At 42.4% G+C, this 12,825-nt stretch overlaps 1 protein-coding gene across 9 annotated transcripts in view; it reads left to right on the top strand.

Moving 5' to 3' along the window:
- Positions 1-12,825, top strand: part of ESRRG (estrogen related receptor gamma) — a 507,255-nt gene that overhangs the window by 96,215 nt on the left and 398,215 nt on the right. Inside the window, exon 1 of one of the 9 annotated variants that reach the window (XM_016165009.2) lies at positions 5,714-12,236. The exons of the other annotated variants lie outside the window; for them this stretch is intronic. Coding sequence (XP_016020495.2) covers positions 12,133-12,236 — 104 coding nt within the window. The 5' untranslated portion in view covers positions 5,714-12,132. Of the gene's footprint in view, positions 1-5,713; positions 12,237-12,825 lie in introns of those variants that run through there. 9 annotated transcript variants of the gene reach the window in all.

Genomic DNA, 12,825 nt, shown 5'->3' with positions numbered 1-12,825 from the left:
ACCCCAGGCCAGTGATTCGATCGCCAAAGGAGTGGCATCCAGCCTAGACCCGTTTTGACAAAAGCGTACATTATCTGCCGTCGGATGGAATTAATTTTAAAGAGCGGTCTTCGAGGTCACACCTTAAACAAATCGGTCGGCCGACACACAGCGTCGCTTGGTGATCCCTGCGTTGAGCTGGGTGGTTAGGGAGGTAGAGGGGGCAATGCTTAGACTTCAACAGTGGAGTTCGTGTCAGATCGACTTGAGTAGGAAGCATCGTAGTAGCAAGGAAGGGAGGCGAAATTACAGAAATGGAAATGCGTATGAGATACAGCGAGACGCCAAATATATCTCTTACTATTAAGAATGATGATGTTTTAACCGCTTTCACATCAATGTTTGAACTTACGCAGAATAATCCTGCCAGGTGCATTCACGTCAGATGACACACAAACCTGGCCACTAACGTCCCTCTCCGGTCAAAGCTTCAGAAACGTCTTCTTGAGTTTCTCAGCCCTGCCAAGTATGCCCGGTGCCTGATGGGAAGATGTTCCTTTAGCCAGCAGTGACTTGGAGAACAATGGTCTATTTCAGTAAGTCCCTTTACCACAGAAGGAAGTGGGATTTGTTTAGACTCAGCCACCGTCGAACACCAGGGAGGTGTGGACTCGCGTGATAAATCAAAGCCCCTTGTCCCCGATTAATGAAGTAAGGCTGGTAACGTTTCCAGAGGTGGGAGTCGGGATGCCATTTCACATGGCAACGTGTCAAAGACACCTGTGCTGCCTTCGGGGTTTAGTTCGTCATTAGCCCTTGTCTTCCCTCTTCCTTTGCTGCCCCCGGCAAGAGTCTGACACCTCCTGGCAGCACCGGGGGAGCACGAATAATCTAAGGACATGCAGCGTGCTTCCCGCACGCCTTCATGGAATTCTTTCCTATCCGTTTCCATTCCGTATCCCACTGTGTGGGTGTCTCGGAGCAGCCGCTGGAGTTGGGGGCTCAGTCCGCTGCTCCGTCCTTCCCCGAGGTCATGTTCTGGCCATGGAGAAATGATACTGTGTGTGGAAAGAACTCGGAAGTTGAGTCAGAAGTTCAGGATCTCGGCTCTACCGTTCAGCTTTTAAACCTTAAACAACCCCTTCGCAATTTGCTCACCCGTAAAATGGAGGTACTGCAACTCACCGTGCCTATGTATAGATCACACCTTGGCTGTCAGGCTCAAAGGCGTTCAAAGGTACGATTCATAACGGCGGAGATAGAGTTTAATGTCTGCTGCACTGGGTTTGCTGTCGCGATGGTGTAGCTGTTTCTGTTTAAGTGTCTCGTTCCTTTAGGATATGTTTGAGCACAGTAGGTTAGAGATGAGATGAGGACATGGGACTAGACCCACAGAGCAGAGGATCTGAGGGTTTTGGCTTCGCTTGGTAGGTCGTTCTTCTTATATATACCACGACTCCTCTCGTAGACACACTGAGGGTCACTTAACACCATTCTCTTCCTCTACCATGGCTGGGTTGGGACGTTTTTTCTTATTTACCCCTGACTCCCCAGCACCTGGAACAGTGCTTGGCATGTAGCAAATAGTACATGAATATTGAATGAAGATGGGAAGGAAGGGAGGGAGGGAGAGGGAGGGAGGAAGGGAGTCCACGTAAAAACTTTGATAGGTTTAGAAAGCTTGGTTTCATTAAAGAAAATCGCCTAAGACTAGACTCGGCACAGGAAGAGTTTTTCGGAGACTGCCCAGATAAAGATATTTACAAGACTGAAAATTTTCACTTCCTAATCCTCCAAAAAGAAGTCGTAAACGGTTTTTGACAATAATCCTTACAAATACTGATATTTTCAGGCGCTGAGCTGAAGATAAGGCTAATGTCCTCGAATCATCCAGGAGCACAATAATAATGCTCCTAAGTTTGTTATGAAAATTCCTTTGCCTCCGTGTTTCTTTCCTGTCCTTTCTTACCCGTTTGGAAGGAGAAAATACAGTTATTGAATTAGCAGGTGTGTGACAGCAGGGAGAATATCCGAAACGTTTTAGACTGAAACCATATGGTATTGGCTCTCTTTCTTTCTTTGCTCACTTAACTCTCCCATGGCTGGGTTGGGAGGAACTGAGAAGTCACAGTCAAGTGCTAACATATTGGGAAGGCGGGACATTCGACTACGTTTACGATGCTGTATGTGTATAAATAAGGGATGGTGAAATATCCCTTTTGCTCTTTTTGTGAGTATCCCGTGAATTTGATCTCTCTCATCTCTGAACTCATTACATTCCTTTTAAAGATCTAAAGAAAAGTCTTGATGGTCTGTTTAAAGCTTTAAATCACATAGAATTACAGTAGTTGTTAGAAGCCTTAAACAGGCGATAAGATTTAGCAAGGATTGTGGGGGAGTCAGCCTTTCTCTCTGACGACAATAAATAAAATAGCATGGCCGTTTAAAAAATTACTTTGGAAACAGTTTGTGAAATAGTTAAGATCTATCGTTATGAGCAAGCCAGTTCCAAGGTAACTATGCTTCATTGTTGGCAACCCATGTCTTGTCTTAGTGAAATTAAATGTATATTGTAGTCCTAAAGTGAATAAACTAAGTTATCAATGCCATTAATAAAAGAAATTGACATTATATATATTAATCACTCAGGTAAGTGTGTCGCCAATAATGCTAAATAAAAACTGTGAGTGTTTACAACAGCAAATTAATTATCCTATTATTTATATTTTACTTTTTAACAGCTTTAGAATGATTTATAAATATATTCTTTGCAAGGTAAATTATGTCGAATATCGAGCATCGAATATTATTTATCTTCACTGTATTGTAGTATACAAAAAAAAAAAAAAATCTGATAATCCAGAAGAACTCAATTCCGTGGCTTCAAAGCCATTCCAATTCAACTGGACTAAGCTACGTGAGTTAACCAACCGTTTCTGAGTGTTAAGAATGAACTGATTCTGTCCCTAATTATTAGTTGTTGCTCTGTTGAAAACTCAGGGATAAAATATCTATCAGTAAAGACCGCTGTGATTTGTGTGGCAGTGAGTTTACTGGCTCGGACGTTGGCAAATTAACAGTGAGTGAAAGAGAGTACTTTCCCTATGAACTTGGGTAGGCTTCTCGACTTAGAAACGCACAGGAAAAAAACGAGAGGATTTTGTCTAGAGAAGTTGTGGTTTGGACCCTTTATTACTCTCAGTTTACCATGCAATACATTAAATAAGAATTTCGGGTGTAGTGGATGTCAAGGTATCTTCTGAGTTAAGTGAACAGCGGGACTTTCTCTTTGATTGGCGTCGACATTTTGAGAAAAAACATTGCAGAACAAGTCCTTCTGCATGTCTCATCTCTTTAGCCTTGAGTCCTAAGAGTTTCCTATTGCTCTGGAGGGCTTATCTGAGAAGGCCAAACAGTCGTGATAGAAATTTTTACTGATCTGACTGATCGAGCTGGTCGTCGTCAGGTGCAAACTCACTGCGATTCTAGCATAATGGGGCGCAAAGGCTCGGGTTTAAAACTTAATTTCCAGTTTGCTTATTCTACTCTTATACTGTGTCCTTGGACAGATCATAGAACTTCTCTGGGTTTGATCTTTAAAAGAAGGCCGTTGGGTCCGAATAGGTCTCACTCAATTTAGAATCCTTGGAGGAAGTTATAGGGGAATGACTGACTTTTAGGATTTTAAATTCTAATGGAAATAAGACAAAAACTACAATGAACACAAGCCAACTAAAACATCTCCTTGTTTTTGCTTTTGGTTGGGATTATATACCTGCCAACCCTTTTTTTTTTCTTTTTTTTTACAACATGGAGTTATACAAATTACAAATTCTGACCGACGATAATACAGCTTTCTATTAATAAAACAAAACAAAATAAAACAAAAAAACATTGATATTAACTAAACAATAGTTCGATTGTCAAACACAAAATAATAGAACTCACTGGAGAAAACTCTAAAAGCTGTCAGGTGTCCTCAGCAGTAAAAAGTCCAGAGTTTCTTCTACTATTTTTAGTTCAGCAATTTCAAAGTGATGTCCTATTTATGGTGGCAGCCAGATCCCAAAATGTTCTTCTCGCTTCGCAGGCACTGTATCTAAATTGTCAGACAGCATCATCCATGAGCATTAACGAATGTTGCTGGGATAAATCAGTTGGTTGGTTTATTTATACAGATTAATTTCCTAACCAACACAATCTGTTTTCTTTCAGAACAGTAGATCTTACGCCCCTGGTTTACTATGCTAGGGAAAATCTCGTATCGGGGGTACCATTTACCTCATTGTAAATTTGGCCATTAATCCATTCTGCTTTATTTTTTAAATCCTCTCTAAAACTTGTACAAACATGCAGGATAAATAAACTGGGTAAAACACACATCATCATCGTCTGTCAATTCCCTTTTGTAGAAATCACTAAGGAGCGAGCACTGGGTATTAAGTTCTTTGGGAGCAGGGACAGGTTCTACCAGTGTTTGTATCACCAGTACTTCTAACAGTGCCTGGGATGCAGACTGCGTGTAATTATACCAGATGTTGGTGTGAATATCACGGGGATCGGGGTCAAGATTCTAGTATTAAGTTCTCGTTCCTTTTTAACCCTATAGATATTTTATTTATTCATGAGATTAATAAAATAATCACAAGTATTCATTGTGAGTTAAGCCGTATTTCCAGTTACAATTCAGTCAATTGACTGAATTGTATTATTGGAATTAATGATGACTTTGGATTTTTTTTATAATTTTGGTCCAAGCATGTAACTACTTCTGTGTCATCTGGTCATTAAAGTTACTTTTATGATATAAATCAGTAGATTAAAAATGAGTCTCAAATCTGACCAAATACAATGGCCGGATCTGCTTCTGCAAAGTATTTATTTTCCTTTTCCAAAATTTAAATGGCATTCGAGAGGCTGATAACAAATGAATTACTGATTATGAAGACTCCACATTTTGCTTGGTTTAATATTAGGCTTGAAGCAATTAATAATAGTATTAATAGTAGTTGTGAGACAAGCAAATAAAACTTATACACACATTAATTTTCTTTAGAGTATTTGCCTTTTCAAAAAATCAACATGGTCTAGATTTATTTTAATAAAAGAGAAACTAATGTTTGTTGAATAAAATATTTTACAGTCATTCGTTAGTTAACCTTCTCAACAGTGTAAGCTAAGCATTGTTTTCCCTGTTTTGAAGATCAAAACCAAGGCTTGATCAGTTTAAGTTGTTTGCTCAAGCTCGTAAGTGGCAGAAGCAATATTCATGGCCCACCTGCCTTTTTTTATTTTTTTATTTTATTTTTTTCTGACTCCAGAGTCCATGGATCTTCCACCATTCTCTGTCGCTTCAAATCAGTACTTTTTTAGTTTTGGTACTTCAGCCAAATGAAAGTTTTTGGTATATATTTTTGTAACTTTTCAATATAGTTTTATCTGATTATGATCTTATTATTGACTTTTGGGCTGTGTTCAGAAATTCGGAAACATGCTTAATAAAAATGAATGTTGTAAGTGAACAGGACAAACAAACAAGCTCACGGACATAGACCGTAGACTAGTGGTTACTAGAGAGTAGGGGACGGGGGAGGTGGAGGGAAGTAGATGGGGTAAAGGGGGTCAAATATAGGATGGTAGGGGGAGGGTGAAGTGGGTAAAGGGGATCAAATATATGGTAGCTGAAGGAAACTGGGCTTTGGGTGGTAAACACACAATAGAATATACAGATGTCAAATGATGATATACACCTGAAAATTATATAATTGTATATATACCCCAATAAAGTTTACCCCAATAAACTTAATTAAAAAAATAAATATCGTAAGCAGTAGCTAACTGACGATTACTAGAATATTTGGATATTAGAACATATGTTATCCATTGCTGAATTATCTATTACTGGGAAATAAATAACTCTAAAACTTAATGGATTCAAACACTAAGAACTAAGTCTCTCTTGTGGTTTCTATGGATTAGAAATTTACGACAGCTCTGCTGGGAAATTCTGGCTCAGGGTCACTCGTGAGGTTGTCTGTCACCGGGAAGTTGCAATCAGACCTTGACTAGAGTTGGGGCCAAAGGCAGGCTTGAACGAGGCTGGAATGGATCCATTTTCGAGATGGTCACTTGTGCAGCTGGTGAGTCCGTTCCTCCCCGTGGGAGCCTCTCCTTGTGGCATAGTGATTGGCATCCTCTAGAGCAAGTGATTCTGGAGAACAAAGCAGAAGCCACCATGTCCTTTGGGATCGAGCCTTGGTAGTCAGACCCCATCTCTTCAGCCACAGAGAAGTGGTCTCACGTAGGAAGATGTGGCTATCAGGAGCCGAGCGTCATCACAGGCCGTCATGGAGGCAGGCTACCACAGCAAAAAATACTACGGATAGCTAATTTTATAGATCATTGTATATCGGTACTAACCCCTTATTTTTAAAGAGTAGGATATAGAACCTAGAATTTGTTCAAGCTCATAGAACTTTGGGGAAGAACCTATCTTAAAATGAATATTACACAATGTGCATAATCTATGTTTAAATAAGTGTGTGTGTGCGCGCGCATGGGCTAAACTCGTTAACAGTTGTTTGAGCTTGGCTTGTTTCTAGTAGATTTATTACAAAAGGGCCACTCCACATGCTGAACTGGTTTAAGTTATCCATGCTTAGCCATTTGCTTTTGGTGAGCGGTTGACTTTTCGGAGGTAAAAGTGACTTTAAACCACATGTCTGGTTATTCGCTCTGTCCAAAATGCTGTTATGGCTTTCCGTGTCTCTCGGTAAACGTCGCAGCATTTACAGTGTCCGGTAAGACCTGACCTGAGCGGGCCGAGCACCCTGGTCTCCTCACTGTCCCTCGAGCCCAGCAGGCCTGCGCCTGCCACAGGGACTCTCTTCCCTATCCTCGTAATGAATTCCTTCCATCCTCCAAGTCTTTTCCTGAAACGTTTACTTTTCGGCGAGGTCTCCAGCAACCGTCCTGTTTAAAATTGCCGTCTTCTGCCAAGAACAGTGAACCCGAGACATAGTAAGTGCTCGGAAAACCTAGTGAGCGAAGGGACCATTAACAAAGGAATAGGGAAGTGCCGTTGATTGCCTCGGCTTCAGACACTGCTCTTGGTCTCGGTGAGGAATCTCTACAGACAGTGATCACATGTGAATGCGCCTTGCTTCTGCGGGAGGTTTGCAGAACTCGGCACCGTTTCCATACTCATATCTTGAGAATTTTAACATAAGAAGAGAACAGAAGAAAAACGCTTCTACTAACACGTATGATAGGGGACAGTTTGATATTATTTAAGGGAGGGAATTAATTGAGCCATTTCTGTAGGTGTCAGACAAATCGTTTCACTCAGTTAGAGAGCGGCTTGGGAGTCTTCAAGCACGGGGGCCCTGCACGCACTTTACGATGGCCTCCGCGCGTGATACCCTGACTTCACTCTTATTTCTCTGTTCAATCAAGATGGATCTCATTGGTGCCACCATCCCGCATGACCCGGCACGGCTCGTTCTGTGCACGTGACCGGAATTGTCTCTAATCGAATGGGAAGGTGTATCCGTCTCTGACAGGTGCCTTGCGTGGACAGTCTCGGGCCGGATTCCCTCAGCGCGGGTCTCTGTGGGATGGGGACAGATGACACAGGCTCTCGCGGTGTCAGTTGAGCGCTTTGTTGAGAGTCCGCCTCCCCTCACCTGGAAGCTGTGTCTCGCGGGCTCCTCTGGCTGCCCAGTGAAATGTCCCCACGCGGCCCTTCATGTAGAGTTCGTACAACAGGAGACAGCTGAGCTTTTAAAATTTCTTAAACGTCTAAAGAAATTGAAACTTCATAAAAAGGTAATGGTTATGGGTTGAATTGTGTCCCCCGCAAAAGATGCTGAAATTCTGACCCCTGGTACCCCTAGAATGTGACCTTAATTGGAAAGAGGGCCTTCGTGGATGACCAGGTTAAGATGAGATGAGGTCTTTAGAATGGGTCTTAATCCGATATGACTGATGTCTTCATCAAAGGGGGGCGTTTGGACACAGAAAGATAGAGGGCAAATGCCACATGAAGATTAGTTTACATGACTGTAAAGCAAGGAACTCCAAAGATTGCCAGCAAACTTCCAGAAGGGAGGAGAGAGACACGGGGCGGGTGGACCTTCACAGCCCTCCGAAAGAACCGGCCTTGCTGACGACCTTGGTTTTGGACTTTTAGCTTCCAGGATTGCGAGGCAATACATCTCTGTTGTTTAAGACACCCCGTCTGTCTGGTCACAGCAGCCCTGGCAAACTAACACGGCAGCTGTTTCCTTGTCCCTCGCGAGGCGAGCGTTAGGAAGCACTCTGGTGACTGGACAGCAATCCGCTTGGCACCTTTCACGAGGGAAAGAAGTTGGGGACAAGCAAAGATGTGAAGACTTGATTATGCTCATGTAACGAAGTCATTATTTAACCCGCATTTTCACGGAATGCTACTTTGTAATTACAATAGCTCGATATCGACATGCCTGCCATGAAAAGGCTATGAGTAGTATTCGAGTATTAGGGCAGAGGCACGGAGGGGTATCGCGCCCTTAAGAAGTACACACGAAAGTTATCTTGTCGAATCTCTTCGTGTGACAGAAGAAGCCACTCGAGTTGAATGGACTGCCTTCAGAAGACCATAGGAGCTAGGAAGAAGGCTTGATCAAGGCTCCCAGTTACTCTTCTTTTTAAAACCAAATTTCCTCTCTCATAAACCACGAATCACCACAGAGTAGCTGCTCAACCAGTGTTCACTGAATGAATAAACAAATTTACAGATCTTTATACAAGGCTTTAAGGTTTAGGTAAAATTATTAGATACTTTTCAATAGTTTAAGTAGTTAGGACTTTTGCCTCTTGGCCTAGGAAGAAAAGCAGACTTGGGCTGGTCTTGGATCCCAGTGTGCCCAAAGTGTGAAGTTGGGCAAGTTAAGCCCCCTAGCCTCGGTCCCATTATCCTCACTACAGAGACGAGAACACTTTGTAAGGCTGCCGTTAGTATGAGGTCATGTTCTTAGCATGTAAGTGCTCAGTAGCGGCTTTTTTATTTCGTCTTTCAAGATAGTACACATTAATAATGTCGTTACTTATTTAGACTGTGATGTTGACAGGGGAAGTGCATTTGAACCAGGTTTTCTTTTTCTTTTCTTTTCTTTTTCTTTTTTTTTTAATCATGATAAGGCATGAACCCAGTTCTAGCTCTTGTCTTCCAATTTTCTTTTTCGTCAAGAGCTGAAATTCTTATGCAAGTAATTGAAGCTGTGTGTTCCAGAGAGGGAAAAAAAAAAAACAAAACAAAACCGAATAGTTTGTGCAAGCACCCAATCCACAGCCTCCTCTGTCCTAACACATCCTTGTCCTCAACCACAGGAGAAAGTCACCATCACAGGTGGTAGATGATGCCACGTGTGATTATGTCAGCAGCATACAGAAGAGGAAGTGCTCTCTGTACCAGTTCCGGCTCGTGGTTCACGGGCTACGTGAACCGTGCAAATACAAGTGTCCAAATGTTTGTTTATGCATTTTTTTTTTAAATCGGCTTCTCTAAATAGTCATTTATGATTTTCTCATATTTTTATAAATTATATAAACTTGTCAAAGTGCATCCTAAACCCATTGATATTTTTCTTGTCCAATAATTTGAGGTTTATGAGATCTAGAAGTTCATTTCATGCCGTAGGAAGGGATATTTCTACTTTTCTCTCATAAAGAGAGTGATTAGCAGTATACTCAGATGCACACTACTAAGATTGAAATCACTGAAAATTGATTCTTAATCGTGATAATAAAAATAATAAAATGTGAGCAAAATGCTAAATTACATAGGGATAATGGAGTAATAAAAGTATTACAAGTGGCTTTACATCTGCAAAACAAAACCTATTTTTAAACTGGTATTGCTCAGTGAAACGAGACTCGCGTATTAAAATAATAAGAATATAATCGTCTTGGATTGGGAGGCAAACATCCCTGGCAGAAGTGTAAGGAAATGCATGTGGCTAACACCTGAAAGTTCATTTTCAGTTTCTTTTGTTTTCTCCTTCATCCTAACTTTTTCCTGCAGCTTTAAGACGCAGAGTCTCAGGCAATGCTCGTATGTATGTATTCGTCAGATAAATCATCTGTTTTACATTTTAGGTATTAGCTTTTCTTGCATCTTATTATAAGAAACAATTGCTGGAAAACAGGGTCTTTCGGTCTTAAGAGGTTGGCTGCTTGCACTTGAAACCACAATTCCCTGTGATATTAAAATTAGCTTCTTAGCAGGGCGGATGTATCACCACCGTGGAGAAGCAGCAGCTGTAAGTGGCAAGGGGATCAGTCCTCAGGAAAGGGAAGATCTTGTTTTCATGCAAATGCCTTTAGTGATAACAAGAAGGGACAAAAAAATTGAGCCTGGGGGAAGGAGCTGTTGGTGTTATGTTTTTAGGGAAACTGCTGAAAGCTATTTAGCCATGCAAACAGATGACCTTTACAATTCTCTCAAGGTTAATGGGGTCCAAGAAAATGCTAGTGTGATAATTTGGGGTTCTCGGGTGTCCTGCGGACATAGTGTATAGTCCCTCAAGTTTGCTAGCATTTTGCCTGGTGGAGGAGAGTAGTGTTGATTATTAAATGTGTCTGGGATCCCTGTGTCCTTATTCTAAGCTGCTTGCTTTTGGGAATCATCCAAAGTATATGAGGAAAGGTGACCTCGGCGGGGGAAATTCCATACATTCTCCCTTTTGTTCCAATTAAATAGGAGGCTACACTTGGTAGCCCAAAGATAAAATAGTAAACAGAACTCTGTAATGACATACCGCAAGTCTTACAGTCTAAGACGTTCAATAGCCAGAAAACCTGAAAAGTTGGGGACCATGTAGCTGAAATAGGCCTCTACGAGGTCCCCCCACTGCCCCCTCACGAACAGCAAAGAGAAGCTGTTCAGGCCTCTGCCGAGGGCCCAGGGAAAAAAGCAGGACACAGGTCTGTGTTTCTGCCACATGAAGCGGCCACAGGCTGGCTCTCTGCGTGAACATCCGGTGGGTGCCAGGCTCTGCGGGCGCCTCCGAGGGGCCCCTGAGAGGCCAAGTGTTTTGAGGTTACGCAGAGGGGCTCATTGCACCGAGGGAATCCATTTAGAATGACTTTAATGGGGCCGGCAGTCAAACTTCAGTGGAGCCCTGTGACAAAGGGAATTTTAAGTTTTCTGTATCCACTATGCCTTTCTCTCTTTAATTATGTCTGTCCTTAATATGCTACTGTTAGCGCCTGTAATGCTTTTCTTCTCCACGTTTCTGGCATTTTTAGAATTTGCAGCTCCCTTCTTAATGGGCACATGACATAATGCCATCAAATTCTGCCGAGACACATGCTCCAGTTTCCCGTGGCTTTTGGCCAAGCTGTACTATTACTTTTGATTCAGATATTTTGGATACAGATTATGGAGGCTGTGCAATATAAAGCAGAAGATTCTTTCCAATTTGAAAGAGAGATTTACTGCTTTCTTTTGAGTCGGATCCTTAACCCCTGATACAGGGTCTGGTCCATGGACGGTGCTTAGTAAATGTTGGTTGAATGAATGAATAAATTCATAAGTGACCGCCGTCAGCATTCAGACCCAATCGTATTGGAGTCTTAATATAAAACAGGGTTTTGCCTTCCGTTGAGTGAGGTGGGCGGGGGGCAGCACTTTGGGGATATAACGGATACGTGATGTAGTAGCCCGGAATCAAAGTTCAAATATTTTGTCCTTCTCGGATGTTCCTTGACTTTTGCTTGTCTCTCCTTCCTTCGTTGATCTATTCGACTGTCAAAATAAGGCCCCTCCTGTGTGCAAGTTACCGTATTACGTTTCCCCCTCTCCTTTCTTCCCGACTGTTCTTCTTCGCTTCTGTCCCCGTGTATCTATGCATCTTTGATTTTACTCTTCTTTTCCCCGCGAATCGCACCCGTCTGCCCGTCATCTGCTTTTCCTCCTCTGATCTCCCTGCTCTCCCCATGCTCCCCACTCTCCTTCCTCGAGCTCCTTCGGTACTTGTCATTTCCACTTCCAGCCCTCTGCATCTATACCTTTCTTATGTTCTGTTTTTAAGGAGATAACCTAGCATCTCCCTTTCTGCTGGTTCCTTCTCCTGTCCTTTTCCGTCCCTGGAATGCCCAGAGAAGCGAGGCATGGCCATGCTAAGGAATCATTCCAGACTCCTTACCTTCATTTCAAAATCTTGCTCAGATTCCTTTACGGCCACCACTGATACAACCCATTTCATTATCTTCAGGTAAGATCATACCTAAAACTTCAAGCAGAGGATAAACTGTCCTTTAAAAAAAATGTAAATAAAAACCCTCCGCCAAAGGCTGCCATTTGATTTTCCCAAAGAACCTGCCTTTTGAGCCCCGGCTTTGAGTTGGGACCCCCACCCCTTCTCTATTTTTGTTTTCCTCTGCTTTATGTGCAGAGAGAAGATGCCACAAGCCATTCTTAACATTCTGACCTCGTGTATTTATTCACTAAAATAAGTTAAATTCTAGACACCATATCTAGAAGGACTCGGCAGTGAGTGCACAAGACTCGGATCCTTCCAAAGGGGATAATAGTCCACCATCATGTGGCGAATGACATGATTGGGTTACAAGAACGATGCCCAACCTGGAACTGGGGAGGATCATGACACACTCTCAGAAGAAATGACAGTTACCTTGATTCCAGAAGGATACTTTAGTAGTGACCAGGAAAGGTGGTGGAAGGCAGGAATCCATACCTGGCAGCTGGAAGGATTACAGGAGTGACATGGCTGGGGCGGATGGACCTCATCCCAAAGCCATGGGGGCCACTGAAGGGTTTGAATCAGGGGGGCGACATTTGGG

Source organism: Rousettus aegyptiacus, unplaced genomic scaffold (assembly GCF_014176215.1).
Source record: "Rousettus aegyptiacus isolate mRouAeg1 unplaced genomic scaffold, mRouAeg1.p scaffold_m13_p_18, whole genome shotgun sequence".
NCBI classification, from domain to species: Eukaryota; Metazoa; Chordata; class Mammalia; order Chiroptera; family Pteropodidae; genus Rousettus; species Rousettus aegyptiacus.
The sequence above is the reverse complement of the archived record's forward strand: the minus strand, read 5'-3'. Positions and strand labels throughout refer to the sequence as shown.